The 16234-nt window shown below is 36.2% G+C and overlaps 2 protein-coding genes across 5 annotated transcripts in view; both read right to left on the bottom strand.

Annotated features, from left to right (window-relative positions):
* Window positions 1-10680, bottom strand: part of depdc5 (DEP domain containing 5, GATOR1 subcomplex subunit) — a 30465-nt gene extending 19785 nt beyond the window's left edge. For 2 of the 4 annotated variants that reach the window (XM_065290449.2, XM_065290448.2), the window contains exons 1-21: window positions 10206-10680; window positions 9692-9779; window positions 9235-9281; window positions 8675-8760; window positions 8513-8596; window positions 8372-8421; window positions 8228-8297; window positions 8072-8150; window positions 7515-7576; window positions 7309-7378; window positions 6791-6863; window positions 5414-5517; window positions 4092-4166; window positions 3879-4013; window positions 3733-3794; window positions 2681-2754; window positions 2442-2511; window positions 2277-2313; window positions 783-903; window positions 428-657; window positions 153-353 (exon numbers count right to left, since the gene is read on the bottom strand). In XM_065290449.2, coding sequence (XP_065146521.1) covers window positions 153-353; window positions 428-657; window positions 783-903; window positions 2277-2313; window positions 2442-2511; window positions 2681-2754; window positions 3733-3794; window positions 3879-4013; window positions 4092-4166; window positions 5414-5517; window positions 6791-6863; window positions 7309-7378; window positions 7515-7576; window positions 8072-8150; window positions 8228-8297; window positions 8372-8421; window positions 8513-8596; window positions 8675-8760; window positions 9235-9281; window positions 9692-9779; window positions 10206-10275 — 1888 coding nt within the window. In that variant the 5' untranslated portion in view covers window positions 10276-10680. The remainder of the gene's footprint in view (window positions 1-152; window positions 354-427; window positions 658-782; window positions 904-2276; window positions 2314-2441; window positions 2512-2680; window positions 2755-3732; window positions 3795-3878; window positions 4014-4091; window positions 4167-5413; window positions 5518-6790; window positions 6864-7308; window positions 7379-7514; window positions 7577-8071; window positions 8151-8227; window positions 8298-8371; window positions 8422-8512; window positions 8597-8674; window positions 8761-9234; window positions 9282-9691; window positions 9780-10205) is intronic. The other 2 variants (XM_065290447.2, XM_065290450.2) reach the window with 1 other exon arrangement.
* A 135-nt stretch (window positions 10681-10815) lies between these two features.
* rab36 (RAB36, member RAS oncogene family) lies at window positions 10816-15661 on the bottom strand. Its single transcript, XM_065290763.1, has 11 exons — window positions 15567-15661; window positions 15013-15100; window positions 14135-14226; window positions 13956-14030; window positions 13681-13782; window positions 12302-12366; window positions 12177-12228; window positions 11994-12075; window positions 11807-11897; window positions 11435-11551; window positions 10816-11333 (listed from the first exon to the last, which is right to left on the bottom strand). Exons 2-11 carry the CDS (start codon window positions 15064-15066, stop codon window positions 11278-11280), a joined length of 786 nt encoding a protein of 261 aa, XP_065146835.1. The 5' UTR covers window positions 15067-15100; window positions 15567-15661; the 3' UTR covers window positions 10816-11277.
* Between the last annotated feature and the right edge of the window lie 573 nt (window positions 15662-16234).

Below are 16234 nucleotides of genomic sequence, written 5' to 3'. Positions count from 1 at the left end.
GTTAAAGGCTAAAAAAATCATGTATTCATAATTTGTGTCCAAGTGAAAATCAAAATCAAAAAGTATTTTGGCGTTTCACAATGGCATTGCATAAAACCTAAGTAACCAGGCTGTCAAGATAAGGGATACATCAATCAAAACGTGTCCCTCACCCACAGGAAAGGTGTGCATCCAGCGACGTCGGTTAGAAGTGAGTTTCATGGGCATGCGTGATGGTGCAAATGGGTTGATGAGAGCCCTCTGAGGCGTGTAACCGCCCGGGCGTACGTGCAGGGTGGATTCAGCGCTGCCCACGGTGAAGCGACCTGGAGCACTAGAGTCCCTCTGGGAGTCCACCATCTTTTCCAGCAACTCTGAAACAAGGAGCTCTCAACTAGATGTTCACGTACAGCAACAAAGTGTACGCTTTCTGTGATTGGTTCTGTACCTCTTGTGCAGCTGGTGTAGCCCAGGGAACTGCTGACCTCATACTGGCCCTGAGCTGGGCGTGGGATGAGCAGGATGTTGGATATGTGGCCCAGGCTGTCGTCTGATGCCAAGCTTCTCTGTTCGTCTGGTCCCCAGGGTCTGATGGGAGGAGAGCTGCCCACTACACCCCCACTGACATCTGCCGAGCACCAGCTTTTCCTGCAGGCTGACTCCTTCTCCCGACTCGACCTGACACATACATTTTTAGAGGCCTCTTTGGTGGCATAATAGACATTGATGTTAAATGGAAAAAAATGGGAACATATGGACATTCTACTTCTTTAAAGCATATCCTGCGTTTTATAGAAAACCACCTGAAGTTGGTGGATCTCTGTGCTCTTGAGGGTCCAGGAAGCCTGAAGACCTGAGCATCATATGCATCATAGTCCACCTGGATGGGAAGACTGTTCTCAGTGTCTCTGGGTGCACAAAGAGCTAAGAAAAAAATGAATCCAGTCAGATTACAGCAAACACAAAATCCACTCTTTAACTATACTGCCCTAAAAAGGAAAAGTGAAGTAACTATGAAAACTGAGAAACATGTTTTACACCAGCCAGAGCCAGTCAAACATGTTACTGAAATTTTTTTTCACAGGTTTCTCTGAGATGAGACAAAATTGAACAAGGAGACTGTGTCACAAGACAGAACAGCTGGTACAAAGCCCCTTTTAAAGCCTTAAACCGATCGTTCAGCAAAAAATACAAATTAACACATGATTTACTAACCCTGAAGGGATTTGAGATACACAAGTTCATCATCTTTCAGAGTACATTTGGAGTTATTTTAGTAAATGTCTCTATAAAAGCTCTTCTAATGGTAGAAAACATGGATAAGGGAACAACTTCTGACTATATAAGTCCCTCCCATGACGCGAATTTACGTGTAAATGTCTCGAATGACTAGAATTTCACGTGCGAATGAAGCGAGTAAACTCAAAATGTTCAAGCGTCCAACTATGTGCAAATAGCACGTTTCTTCCCCTCTTCCGCATCTGGTGTGAACGCACAGTAATACATAATGCTGGTTTTAATTACAAAGGCTACATATTACTGTAATGTGTTTACTGTTTTGATACTTTATGGGAACCAGTTATTATTGCATCGTCATTATTATGTAATTTTAAAGGTTATTGCTCACTGGGTCTATTTTTATTACCAAAAAATATCAAATTACTTCATTATCAATTAGCAAAATAATTGTTAGGGACAGTCCTAGATTAGTTAAAACATTTCAAAATAATGTGATTTCAGTTTCCCATTCTTTTATTTTATCATTGAGGATTTCTTAAAAAAATGTAAAAATCTTGTCTCGCTCTTGTGAACACAATCTTGTGTCTCGTCACACCCCTAGTAATGAGCATTCGTTGACATGGGCACGATGCGCAGTAACTCTCGTTAATCGCGTGAGTCCAAGATGGCACCATTACCAGAAGCTAGTTATTATACTTTATAATGCTTGAAACATGGATATTTTTCATAATTACCTGCAGAAGACCTTTATTAACCTTTGGAGCCATGTGGATTACTACTGTGAAGGATGAATGCACTTTTTTGGGGTTTAAGGTCAGAAGTTGTTCCCTGATCCCTGTTTTCTCCAATTTTTAGCTTGGGAAAGCAAGGACATTTACTAAAATAACTTGAAATGTGTTTGTCTGAAATATGATGGACATATGTGTAAACCATGGGGTAATTTTGATATTTGGTGGAAGCATCGCTTTCTAACTAAATTTTAACCAAATGTGTAGTTACTGCCCTTAACTTTTGTAGGGCAGTATAGTATAAAATGATCAGTAATGCAATTTACTCACCGTGTTCCTTGCTGCTTTTGGCTTTCTCAGCGTGCAGCTTAAATGATGAGAAAGATGGCTGCTTATTAGTTGATTTAAAAAGTTGTTTGCATAGGAACATTAATGTCATATATTATTGTAAGTGTGTTTGTGGGATGTTATCAGTAGAGTTGTGATGTTTCTAACCTTTTTTCCAGCCAGCTTGATCCTGGGTGTGAAACAGCTGCAAGAGTTTTGGCTCTTTGACGTGTAAAAGCTAAACATTTGAATTCGTCATCATTAGTTCATCTGCATTAAATCTTTTATTTTAAACCTAGTGGTGACTGTGCAAGTGACTTAATTATTATTTTTTTTTTTGACACACTAGTGCAGACAGAATTGCAAAAACAGACTACACGAGAAAGAAACTACACGATATATCACACCTGTGATTGATCCAATGTGGCAGGTTATAGTCGTCCCCAATTCTGGAGTCTCCAGGCACCGAGCGATTGTGTAACTATAAGAAATGTCCAAATCTGAGTTTGCAGAAAGTATGACACTGCACACAGCATTCATAAACACCTGATGTACTCCATATACATAATAGTCCATTTTCTTAAAAGAAAAATCCAGATAATTTACTCACCACCATGTCATCCAAAATGTTGATGTCTTTCTTTGTTCAGTTGAGAAGAAATTATGTTTTTTGAGGAAAACATTGCAGGATTTTTCTCATTTCAATGGACTTTAATAGAGCCCAACATTTAATACTTAACTCAACACTTAACAGTTTTTTCAACGGAGTTTCAAAGGACTATAAACGATCCCAAACGAGGCATAAGGGTCTTATCCAGCGAAACGATTGTCATTTTTGACAAGAAAAATAAAAAATATACAAAATCCGGTCGTGATGCGCCAGCGTGACCCCACGCAATACGTCATGACATCAAGAGGTCACAGAGGACGAACGCGAAACTCCGCCCCAGTGTTTACAAGTGTTGAAAGAGGACCGTTCCTATGATGTTGTATGTCAACTGATACTAATTAATGTCTTTGTGTCAGTTTATTGTTTAAAATGGTCCGCAAATGTGCGTTTTATATATGTAACACGTGACCTCCCTACGTCACTACGCATTTACGTTAGGTCGTGCTGGACCGACCTAGACGAAAAGTTGAGGTTTAAAAGAGCATATTTTTTATTTTTCTTGTCAAAATTGACAATCGTTTCACTAGATAAGACCCTTATGCCTCGTTTGGGATCGTTTATAGTCCTTTGAAACTCCGTTGAAAAAAAACTGTTAAGTGTTGAGTTAAGTATTAAATGTTGGGCTCTATTAAAGTCCATTAAAATGAGAAAAATCCTGCAATGTTTTCCTCAAAAAACATAATTTCTTCTCGACTGAACAAAGAAAGACATCAACATTTTGGATGACATGGTGGTGAGTAAATTATCTGGATTTTTCTTTTAAGAAAATTGAATATTCCTTTAACTAACCTTAAAGAGTGGTACAGCATGAAGGGGCTGTTCTCCCATACACACCAGATCTACACCAATGCCTGTTGGAAACAAGCCATACTCTTAACTTCAAGCTCATGATTGCTGATCACCAGTCATGCGATGTGTATGGTGTGTTTACTGACCGTTGTCGATCATGCGCTGTTTGGTGAGGATCATGAGCAAACGGTCCACCTCGAACACACCCACTCCTGGAGTGATGACCACAGACATCTGACCGGTACGATCGAAGTTACGGTTGATGTAGTGCTTATCGAACACTGGGAGAGACAAAACCCGACACTGAGCACGAAACGCAAGTGATTTACTGAGAAACGCTATGTAGCAGAGATACAAACCGTTAAAAGACAAATTGATGGCTTCGAGATAATTTCCCTGAGCCGCGGTGGAGTTCTGCCCGCATGGAAATCCATCTGTGACGTTGAGATATAAACCAAAACGTAAACACCATTTTCAAACATTGTATATGTTGTGCTTGTGTGCAAAAAATCCATTTACTAATGGCGCTTTTCCATTGAATAGTACCCCACGGTTTGCTTTGGTTTAGTTTGGGTCAGCTTACTTTTGGGAGCTTTTCCACTGGGTGCAGTATGTAGTACCCGATACTTTTTTTCGTACCACCTCGGTTGGGGTTCCAAGCGACCTGAGCTGTTACCAAATGTGACGCGAAAACACAGTGGTCTGAGAGAATCGTCACTACCAGTGTCATCGCTATGATGTAAAAGATTAGCTTTACCTTCGTGCTAGTTTGCGCTCTCTCTCGAGCAAACCTGTTGTCATCTGTGCTCTGCTATAAGTTCCCAAACTCCCTTTTAGCGATGAAAAACATCCACATGTTGAGAATCAGGAACACCAAACCAGTTTTTTTCCAGACTTGCAGTTTGTGGCAGAACATTAGCAAAGAGCACGTCAGCATTATATGCTTAAATGCAACTTCAATGAGACTCAGCGGAGTGCGTCAACTGCTGACGCCATGGGTGTTTAAACAGAAACTGTCGTGAGATATAGAGGTTACGTTAGTGATAAATGTGATGTGCAAACATCTATTTGTAGTGGCCAATTTTAATTTTGTGGCAGACTGATAAATAAATAAATGTAAGGGAATGTACAAGGACGCTCTCACTTGTATGACGTCACAGCAGCAGGCAGCGCAAATATAACGACACGCTTCCCACTACGAAGTGATACTAAACTCGATGGAAAAGCTAACCACGCCAAAGTGAGGAGAGCTGACCCGACCCAAACTAAACTAAACCGTGGGGTACTATGCAATGGAAAAGCACCATAATATCCATTTGAATGGCTTAGATGCGAAACCCTGTAAGTGCATCTGACATGTTTACATGTAGATGAGCATTTTTATTAGACTCTTAATGGATTCTACCAACAAAGTGGTATTTCTGAATGGCATGAGGCTGGGATTAAGTGGATTTGAAGGGAAAGTTAAATCATTAACTCAAAAATAAGTCATTTTCTCATTTTGGACTGAGGTGGCATTTAGAGACGTTTGCATCTGAGCTCCTTATTTACTATCCATTTACATTCACTTAGTAGTTTTCTAGGTTACTATTGAAAGAACACCACAACAGCACTAAATTATTGACTGTATATCATAACAGCATAAAATAGTTGTTATTGTAGATGTTATTGGCATACATACCTGCTCCTTTAAGACGCACCAGCACAGGATACTGGATGAAGAGTTTCTTAATGGTGACTAACAGTGATGTCCATTCATCGCGCCTTTCATTCTGAGCCACAACTCTTAATCACAACAAAAGAAAAATGTGACCACAAAACCAGTATTAAGTAACACGGGTATATTTGTAGCAATAGGCAACAATACATTGTATGAGTCAACATTAGATTTTTTTTAAATGACAAAAATCATTAGGATTTTAAGTAAAGATCATGTTTCATGAAGATATTTTATACATTTCCTACCATAAATAATATTTTAAAAAATCATCATTAGTAATATGTGTTGCTAAGGACTTCATTTTGACCACTTTAAAGGCGATTTTCTCAATATTTTGATTTTCTTGCACTCTCAGACTCCAGATTTTCATTAGTGCTTGCTTGCGCTGTCTCGAGCAAACGTGTTGTCATCTGTGCTCTGCTATAAGTTCCCAAACTCCCTTTTAGTGATGAAAAACATCCACAGGTTGAGAATCAGGGACACCATAACAGTTTTTTCCAGACTTGCAGTTTATGGCAGAACATTCGCGACGAGCACGTCAGCATTATATGCTTAAATGCAACTTCAATGAGGCTCAGCAGAGCGCCGTCGACTGACGCCACGGGAACTGTACAGAAACTGTCATGTGAGACAGAGGTAGTTATAAACGCGATATGCAAACATCTATTTGTGGTGGCCAATTTTAATTTTGTGGCTGACTGAGAAATAAATAAATGTATGGGAATGTATAACAACGCTCTTACTTGTATGATGTCACAGCAGTAGGCAGCGCAAATATAATGACCCGCCTCCCACTACGAAGCGATACTAAACTCAATGGAAAAGCTAACCACGCCAAAGTGAGGTGAGCTGACCCGACCCAAACTAAACTAAACTGTGGGGTACTATGCAATGGAAAAGCGCCAAAATACTTCATCGTATCTCCATCAAATATTGCCCTATCCTTACAAACCATACACCAATGTGTAAAGCTTATTCAGCTTTCAGATGATTTAGAAAAACTTGACCCTGACGGTGCATTCACACGGTGCGTCAGCGTTAACGCTTAACGGATATGATACGGCGATATGACTGGCTGATGCACGCGTTGCCACTTGAAAAGTTGAGAAATGTTCAACTTCTGCTGCGAGCAATGGCACTGACGCGGCGCCGACGGATCCACAATTCAGTTCGCCAACGCTTGACGTCACCCATTAAAAGTGAATGGGAAGCGTCAACGCTTACGCCCCATGTTAATGCGCCGTAATAACTTGTTTTGTGGTCTAGGGTCACAAATATGAGACAGGATAAGTCAAAAGGAGACAGCTGCTTCGAACAATATACAGCGAGAAGCCTGACCTGTAGAAGTCTTCATAGTAACGTCCTTCGTGATCTTGCCTAACTGATGCTCTTTGGATTTCAGGGAACTCTTCTACATGACAAATAAAACACATAAAATTAATATGATTTTAATGCATAGAACAGAAAGAAGGCAAAAAGTTACAGAAAAAAAGTTATTTTCTTTAAATGCAAATCCCCTCCCTGTATGCAAAATAAGGGGTAGAGCGTTTCACATGTGCTTTGGACTACATCAAAACATGTGTATCTGGCAGAAGATTAAACGCTCATAAAGTGGAGTCTGTGAGTGGTTATGGGTGTGATTGATGTGACATCACATTGATAGGGGATCCCCAACAGCCTGTTTTGTGAGACTGTTGCAGTTTTAAGAAGAATAGATGGATTTGTGTAATAACAGGATGTTTCTGCAAACACACTGGCGACTGATAGAAACATATTTAAAAGTGCATTTCTTAGGTATGAGGGGCTTAAATTAAGGAAAACAAACATGAGATGGTCATATTAAACATCATACCTACCCAGTGATTTTGCGGAGTAGAAGGTACGAGAGAACAGCACCACTGTGACCTCGTGGCTGCAGTTTTTCTCCTGAAATTAGTGGCTTAGTGTTAGCAAATAAAAACTGATGATGTAAGTGTCAACACATGCCCCTTCACTCTCATATTATTGATGTATAAGTGTCATTACTTATCCAATTATTACTGGTCATAAAGTTAGCACTTACTTTCCATTTGGCAAACAGATCCGACAGGAAACCATTGACGGCTTTCTCAAAGTAAAGGTCACCTGTGAATGAAGAGGGCACACCATATAGTCTTCATATATACAATGCAAAAACCTTTTGGTCAACGAATTTAGATTATTTTTATTCATTCATTCACTAATATGAATTCCACCTGAGCATAGTACAAAATGTTTTATTATATATATATATATATATATATATATATATATATATATATATATATATATATATATATATATATATATATATATATATATATATTTATTATATTATTATATATGTATAAAAATGTTTTATTATATATGTGGAATTAATTTTAGTGAATGAATTAATAAAAAATTTTTTATTTAAAAATAAATTTTTTACAATTTAAAGCTTTGAAATCACTATTTTAAAATTCCATTAATTTCCATAAATTACCATATATGCTAATTCCAAGGCTTTCAATTACCAGTGAAACTCTAACGTTTAAGCTAAAGGTACAGCGGTAATAAAACAGTGGTTATGATTATCCAATAAGTGGAAAATATTTTTACCATAGATATCAAAGTCCCACATCTCACAGCTCATCTGAATGAAAATGTAAACCATCGCTGACGTGGACCGAAATACAACCTGGAAGAAAGAAACCGTCAAGATACGCAAAATGAGATAAACAACCGAATATAAAGCCATTTTTAAGATGTTATCACCCTTGTATCTTCACTAATGTAGCCACAAGTAACTTTCTCTCCTTTAACCCACAATTCACTGGCTTGGGCCCTGAAAACACATTTGAATGAAGATTATTATTCAGTTTTACATACGTTATGTGCATTTAATTGATGAGGTTGTACCTGATGCCCGCAAACTCTACTTTCTGGGTCACATAAGCACATGTGCTCACCTGATGGAAGCATAAAGACAGTCACGGAGACGCTAAGCTGGCATTATTATGAGACATCAAGTATGCAGTTTTACTAAGATGAGTTACTCACTAAACCCTTCTTCAGTCTCCACATGTCTCCTCTGCCTATATACTGATCTTTGAAGGTGAGCTCAACGAGATCCAAAGTCACATCCTGTTATATTTAAAGCATAAATTATGAGGCCGTCCTATATTATGAATATTTTGTATATTCACATTGCTTCTTAAATACCTTTGGATCCACAATGTTGATGATAACATCCTGGTAAGCTCTGAACTTGAAGGCTTGAGCTACTGTCTGATCAACACTGATGGTTTCTGTTAGTGGGAAATTATAAAAGAGTCAAGATAAAGCTGGAATAAGGCTGATTATTTTATTACTATACTAGTCAACATTTGAAGTGGATCAAAAAAGTTTATCAAAGTTGTCCTAAGACAAGAATGGGTATTAGGGATTGATTTTATGTAAACTTTTTGAATGGTTTTGATCCACTTCGAATGTTGACTAGTGTAGTTAAGTGAATAAAGCATTAAAGAAACGACATGCAATTTTTGCTTTAAAAAAAACAACAACTAGCAAAATCCTGGAATGTTTGTCCCAAAAAACTTAATTTCTCCTTGACTGAACAAAGAAAGACATAAAGATCTTGGATAACATGGGGGTGAGTAAATTATCAGATTTTTATGAAAGTGGAATAATCCTTTAACAGCATCATTAAGGTGCAATTTTGTTTTTGTATGGTGACCTGTAGTGGCAAAAACTGCATATTGTGCCTTTAATTGACAACTTACCTTTTTGAAGATCTTCTTTTAAACTTTTGACCTGCAGCAGCAGAGGACTAAAACAAAAAGAGTTATAAATAAAGATAATAAAATAATAATATTAGTGGGTACTGTTGTTTACATAAAATCATCCTACCTACATAATGTAAAAAACATTCTGTGAAAATATAACCTTGATATCTTTAATATTGACTGAGTAAAATCAAACTTTGATGATCTTATTCTTATAATTAGATTATGAGATTTTAGCCTGGATTTTTACAGACAGGATCACACATTGTAAATAGAGGTTTTGACATACAATTATTTCATATTTAATACAATTTTATTTTTATGTCACCAATTAAATTTAAGCAAATTTGTAACACTGGCACTGCCCGTGTGTTCCATTGTACCAAAAGTCAGATTTTCTCACCTCAGCTAAAATGCAAACGATGTTATTTCTAACGGTGAAAGCTCCTCTTACCTGTATTCATCATTTGGGTGTGCAATCTCAACTATATCCCCAAGTTTAACTTGAGGAAATACCTTAGGATTCATCATCAATTCATCATCTGCAGAAAAACAGAAAGTGTCAGCAAATGCATGCAGAGAGATATACATAACAATGTGTGTTGAGATAATATTGTATGCACTAGTCAACTAAAACTAATGCTGTGGTAATAAAATATTTTTTCTTTAGCTCCACTGTTGAAAACAATACAAATTTGAATAATCTACATTTATAAAAAAAAACATTATGAACAACCAATTGTTTACCAATAATTGTTTATTATTTTATATATTTAGGTTTTATATATTTATTTTATTGGTTCCCATTTGCCACATAACATCCCACCAATAAAAACCAAAATATTATCAGTAGAGACCCAAAGAGGCCATTATAGTTTTCATTAAACCCATTCTAATGTATGCAATGCTTTCTCTTGTTTATTCAGCAGTTATCAAAGTAATTGAACTTATAATAACAAAAGACTTACCGCTCCCTCCAAAGCCCTTCTTGTGCACCACGAGCTTGTAGGACTTGATGGCCTTCATAGTTACAGTCATTGTGATATGTAACGTTAGCAGATATAAAACTCACACACCCATTAACATATGGTTTAATATTGAGGCATTCTACAGAGTTTCATTGCTGTACTGTATTATTCCGGTCGACATGATACGAATAAACAGATATGCACTTCCCTAAAGTAGTATTTATATTGTAAAAATGATACAAACTCGTGACAGTATGTCATTCTGCCGTTTGTTTACATGGTTGCGAGACCCTTTACTAAAATCTCGCGATGGTCGCGCTGCAAATAACTTTTCCGGTTTTTAAGCTGTAAATTATTAACAATCATATGTAGCCCGTCAACGCGTAATTAAACGTTTATTAAACGAAATAATTCAATAAATATACTGGTATTTGAACAAACTAGTAACTAGTAGAGCCTAGAGAGGCTTCTTCGGGTTTATTCATAGAACAGGATGCACAGCACCACCTAGTGTATTGGAGGTCACGTAACACCCAAACGAAATGTATTGGAATAGGAATTGCAATTTATTAAAACAAATATAATACTTTAAAATAGACCATTTAACATATTTGAAGATACAAAATATGGTACTTTATTTGTAGAAAAGGCCTAGAATAATAAACAGCAATCTGTTACACTTGATGATGTCTCTTTTCAGATATATTGCCTCTTTTAATTTTATCACTCACTGTACATACATTTCTTTATCCGGGGTAAAGAGAAATACTGATTAACAATTTCATTAAATGGGCTGAATTATGCATGCTAAACTAAATACAAAACTTTGCAACATAACACAAAATATAATTATCAAATGGCAGTGATTTATGCAGCAGTACAAAATACTGACTTCAATATTACATATAAATCATAATTCATTTGGAGTCCTATGTCAAAAATCCTTAAATGTAATTGTAATCTTCTCATAGAGGGTAAGCGCTGTTCAGTACTGCAGTGATGCACCAGCCCAACAGTTGGTTGTGTCAGATAAACATATCCCTTTATCCACTATGTTATCTAGTACTATGAATCAACAACAAGACTTCTTCATTGGCTTAGCTGCAGAATCCTCCATCGCTTTATCGTCTGTTATAAGAAAGCCATATGCATATTTAGAGGGCATTTATTACACCTTACAATACATTTACACTGTATTTGACCAATAGTGATTATATGTAATGGCTTACTCAGAATACTTCCATCTCCAATCTGAGCGGTGCTGTTTCCTGTCTCAAGGTCCTTCAGAATGGCATCTTCAAAGGCCAGAGCTGCTACACGAAAGAAAAACTCTGACACGTTCTCTCCTATAACAAACCCAACAGTGAGCCAATGCTTCTTAAAACACATGGATAAATATATCATATAAGGTGCTTTGGATTAAAAGTTCTGCAAAATGCATAGGTTGATTTTCTCGAAAAGTGTAAACACTTAGGCACAAAATTGCTCTTTTTGAGTCTCCTGACAAAGAAACATGTGCTGAATCGTTTGTGAAAACTTTCTTAAAAATGTGTTATTTTTGTGTCCCTGGAGGTATATTTAGCCTGGCAAAATGATTGTACCTGTTTTCGAAGACACCGTCCAAAACTCAGCGTTCATCTCTCCTGCAATCTTTATAGCATCTCTCTCTGTTCTCTGGCACTCCTCTGAAGACTTTATATAAAGACAGCAGGGAGCCTTTAATAGCTTTTATACACTTCTGTGTGTACAGCACCTGTACATGTGTGTTTCGGAGAGAATTATACTCACCAGGAGGTCTCTTTTTGTGCCAACCAAGAAAACGAAACAAGAGTTTGGTTCATTTTCCTTTAGAGCCTCACATAACCACTGTCTAAAAAACATCAAAAATCAATAAATCATTATTTTTCTAAAAACAGGCTTTGAGACGAATTCAAAACACTATCACGGATTTTCACTTGAAACAGAACTTACTGTGTGTGTTCCAATGTCTTGATATCAGCCATGTCGAAGACAGTTACAATAACTAAAGGAAAAACTGAAAAGATTACAATGGTGTTTAAAAGAGGGTCAACCTGCAAATTCGGTAAGCAACTTACCCTGAGCACCTCTGTAATATGCTGATGCAATGCATTTGAATTTTTCCTGACCAGCAGTGTCCCATCTACAAATAATGAAATGTGCGAAATCAAATAAGCCTGTAAATTAAATATGAATAACTCACATAACTAACATTTATAGAAAAAAGCTAATGTGTTACTTTAAAGGTCCCCTAATATGGTAATTTTTCAAGATGCAATATTGGTCCCCAGGTGTCCCCAGAACGTGCCTGTGAAGTTTCAGGTACAAATTATATATAGATTATTTATTATACCATTTTGAAAAGGCCTGTTTTTGTGACAAAGCTGAAAGTGGCAAGTTCAAAATTTGAAAATCTTTTTAAAAAACGTGTTTTAAAAGCATGCATCAGGTATATTTCAATGCACATAGTGTATTTATGTTAATTTTATGCAATAAAAAATACATTTGTGTCATTTTTATGAATGTTAACCCTTAATGCACCTAAAAATGTCAAATGGTGTGACCGCCAATTGCGCCAAAGAATGAGAAATATTAAATATTTTATCCACCTTAATGGCATGTAAATGTTATCATCATAAAGAAATAGTTTTAAAATATAATTTTATTAGTTACTTCTAAATGGCAATTTTTATGTGTTTTTGTAATATTTGTCCTTACACATGCTGAAAACAGCTCTGTTTTCTAAATCATTTTTGTAAATATGTATGTAAAAAAAATCATATTACACTAAACTAGATAATATTATTATATTATTATAATTATATTATATTCCATATTTTTTATAAATATATTTAGATTTTAATTAAAAAAAATACTAGTTACACCAAATGACATAGACCGGTTACACCACATTGACATTTTTGCAATTATTCCCCAAATGTTGTTTCAAAATAAAATAAAACCAGAAATTTTAGACTTGGTCCTCAAAAAAGAGAATGTTTGTAATCTGCAAATTTATTTTAAAATTTTGACCCTTTTTACATTTAATTGAACCATACGGACACAAAATAATTAACGTCAGGTCTTTGACCCGTGTGTCTCTTTAAATGCAAATAAGCTGCTGCTTCCCTCCCCATTTACTGTTATCTAGACCGAAAACATACACTGTTTAAAAAACAATCATTATTCATTCATTTATTCAATACATTGTTCATAATGAATGTGCGGTAATGAATTGTGTAAGAAGATTTTAAAATGATGACCTAACTGTGGTCTTTGGACGTTTGTGGGCGGGGCCTGTGCAAAGTGATGTCAGTTTGCTCAAAAAATCGTGTGGGCAGATTTTTATCATTCAGATATGTTTGTACACAAACAGGTGACACACAATTATGCTAAAATAACATGTACAAAGTGAATTTTTCATATTAGGTGACCTTTAAAACATGTAACTACTCACATTTGAAGAGAGTATGGAAGCCCAGCCATCTCAAATCGTTCAATCTCAAAGTCAACACCAATAGTGGCCTTGTAATCTCTCTCAAACACATCCTTACAGAACCTGTGACATACAAGCAGATCTTAATAGACCTACTGTAAATGTCCATGAGAAATACAGCATTACATCACAAAACAGCGGTTAAGCATTGTTGCCAACACATTTTTGTCACATACAGCACTGCAAACTATTATTATATTTATTTTCACACATTTAAAGAAATTCAATACATTTACCTGTTAATTAAACATGTTTTTCCAACATTGAGATCTCCAACCACCACTGCTTTCGACATCTTAAGCCTGTCGTATCTGCAAAATGCCAAATGAAACAAACTTAAAAATACTGTAATCTATTCTAACAATCAGCGTTATCATAACGTATATGAGAGATATAGAGTAACTAACTTACTAACCCTTGTAGGCGAGCAGCCCTGTCTTGGCAAGCCATTTTAGCTTTTGTATTCCAGTCATTTTTCATCTGTAGGCAAGCTTGAGGATTATAACACTACAAAATTAAAGGGGACAGAGAATGAAAAACCATTTTTACCTTGTCTTTGTCGAATAATGGTAGTCTACCCACATTCACAAACATACAAAAAGTGCTAAACATGCTAAACATCTCAGTCTCATAGAAATTCCTCTTTTAGAAATGTCAGCCAGAAAACGGCCCAATCTGAAAAACTGATGCTTATGACATCACAGGCATCTAACTGCCCCTCCACTTTAAAATAATTGGCTACATTTTTTGAGTGGCAGCAAAGTCAGCCAATCAGTAATGAGATTGCAAGTTAAGCCAGTAGGGGGAGCCAAATAGGTGCAAAACCACTTGTTTAAAATACCCCACCTTAATAGAGCTATCTGAGAGAGGTTTTTAGGAAGCTTCTAAGCCATTACAGACCCAAACAAAAACATTTTTGTCTACATGTCACATCACAGAACAAGGATAAATACCCCGTTCAATCATTCTATGTCACCTTTAAAAGGAGACAACTTATAACTGCTGATCAGATCACTATGTAATAAACAACATCCAATCCGGGACATCTATAAATTCACAGAATCATCTTTTTATAATCATTTTATTTCATCAGAATCAGCTGAAGTCCTGTGATCCTGTAACTCTCATCTGGTGGTGAAGCTCCTGGATGTCACAGGTTTTCAATTTAATTTCCTGTGTTGGTTTCCAAAATGTTCACTTCAGAACATACTGTAACTAAAATACTGTAACAAATTTAAAATGAAAGCTAATATCAAACAAAGTAATGTGATTTTAGACTTTGATGATGTTTACCTTGGGAAATTTCGATATGATCCTGTCTTTGCTAACAGGAGGGTTGAAATGCATTGTCTTGTCAGCAGGTTGTCCGGGAAACTCTCGCCTTTAAAAGACACACAGTGTCAGCACAATCACATATTGTGTTTACTCTGTACATTTACAACCACCTACTTTATCCTATGTTATAGCAATATGTATACAGTATACTCTGTGTATACTATATCCTAGTACCAAGACAGGATTTTATTTTTTAAAGGCATCATATATAATTATTACTATTTAATGCTTAAATGGTTTAGATGTCTCTTTAATAAGGTTCTTTGTAACCCATTGACTAAACCAAGACTAAAAAGTGTGCTACAGTATATTTAAGCCTAAATTAGAAAATTTCTCTATAAGCACTAATGAAGAAGCACCGCTATGTTTATAGCACGGGGCTGATGATGACATAACATAGTGCTATAACTGCGCAAATGATTATTTTATACATCGTTGAAAAGCATTCATTCAGTTTTAGCGCTATAAAATGCACGGTGTTGTAAAATACTAGTATGTTGCCTGTTACTCACGGATTTTTGTTACTGTAGTGCCCCGTTTATTTCCCGCAGAGTATGCACGGACTCTCCGCATCAAATCCTCCCGTAATCTCCATGGCAACCACGAGCCGGAATTCACCGTCACGTGATGCAAGTATCGCGAGGTAATTGGGTGTGTTCGACTTCATGCGGCGCAGAGCCCTTAGTAGCATGCGGCGCTGCGCAGATCGTTTAGCGTATGACATCACAGTACCGCGAGAGCGACTAGAGCGCTATGCTGTGGCCATGGATACATTTATTATAAACTAAATCTATACTGCTGCTGATATTATACTGTTGATGATACAACAAAATAATGCAATGATTTGTTAATATATTATGCAAGGTGAACTAACAATGAACAATCGAATTAACAAAATGTAATTCGTAAATAATAAACTGTACTTTGCATCACATCAATCATTTCATTGTGCAAACTGTCACTGACATCTGCACATATGATAAATAATTAAATATTAATAATAATAATAATAATGAAATTGTATGCTTAAAAACATCTTAAAAATATTGTTCAGTGTTGTGCACACAACCCCAAATTGAAAAACAAAATAAATCCTCAATATTTAAACACGTTTCATTCAGAAAAAAATGTTTTTAATAAGCAAGCTTTGTTTCAAATAACATCTCCAGAAACTTTGTAT

The sequence above is a fragment of the Paramisgurnus dabryanus genome, chromosome 10 (assembly GCF_030506205.2).
Source record: "Paramisgurnus dabryanus chromosome 10, PD_genome_1.1, whole genome shotgun sequence".
Lineage (NCBI taxonomy): Eukaryota > Metazoa > Chordata > Actinopteri > Cypriniformes > Cobitidae > Paramisgurnus > Paramisgurnus dabryanus.
This window is presented reverse-complemented; position numbering and strand designations above follow the sequence as displayed.

Bases quoted from the DNA above. Each gene is read 5' to 3' on its own strand.
- rab36 (XM_065290763.1), bottom strand. From the start codon at position 15,066: ATGCATTTCAACCCTCCTGTTAGCAAAGACAGGATCATATCGAAATTT. The intron at 12,367-13,680 runs GTGAGTAGTTAC...CATTATTTGTAG, and splicing joins CTTCCATACTCTCTTCAAAT to ATGGGACACTGCTGGTCAGG. The intron at 11,334-11,434 runs GTAAGCCATTAC...TTCTTATAACAG, and splicing joins TGGAGATGGAAGTATTCTGA to ACGATAAAGCGATGGAGGAT.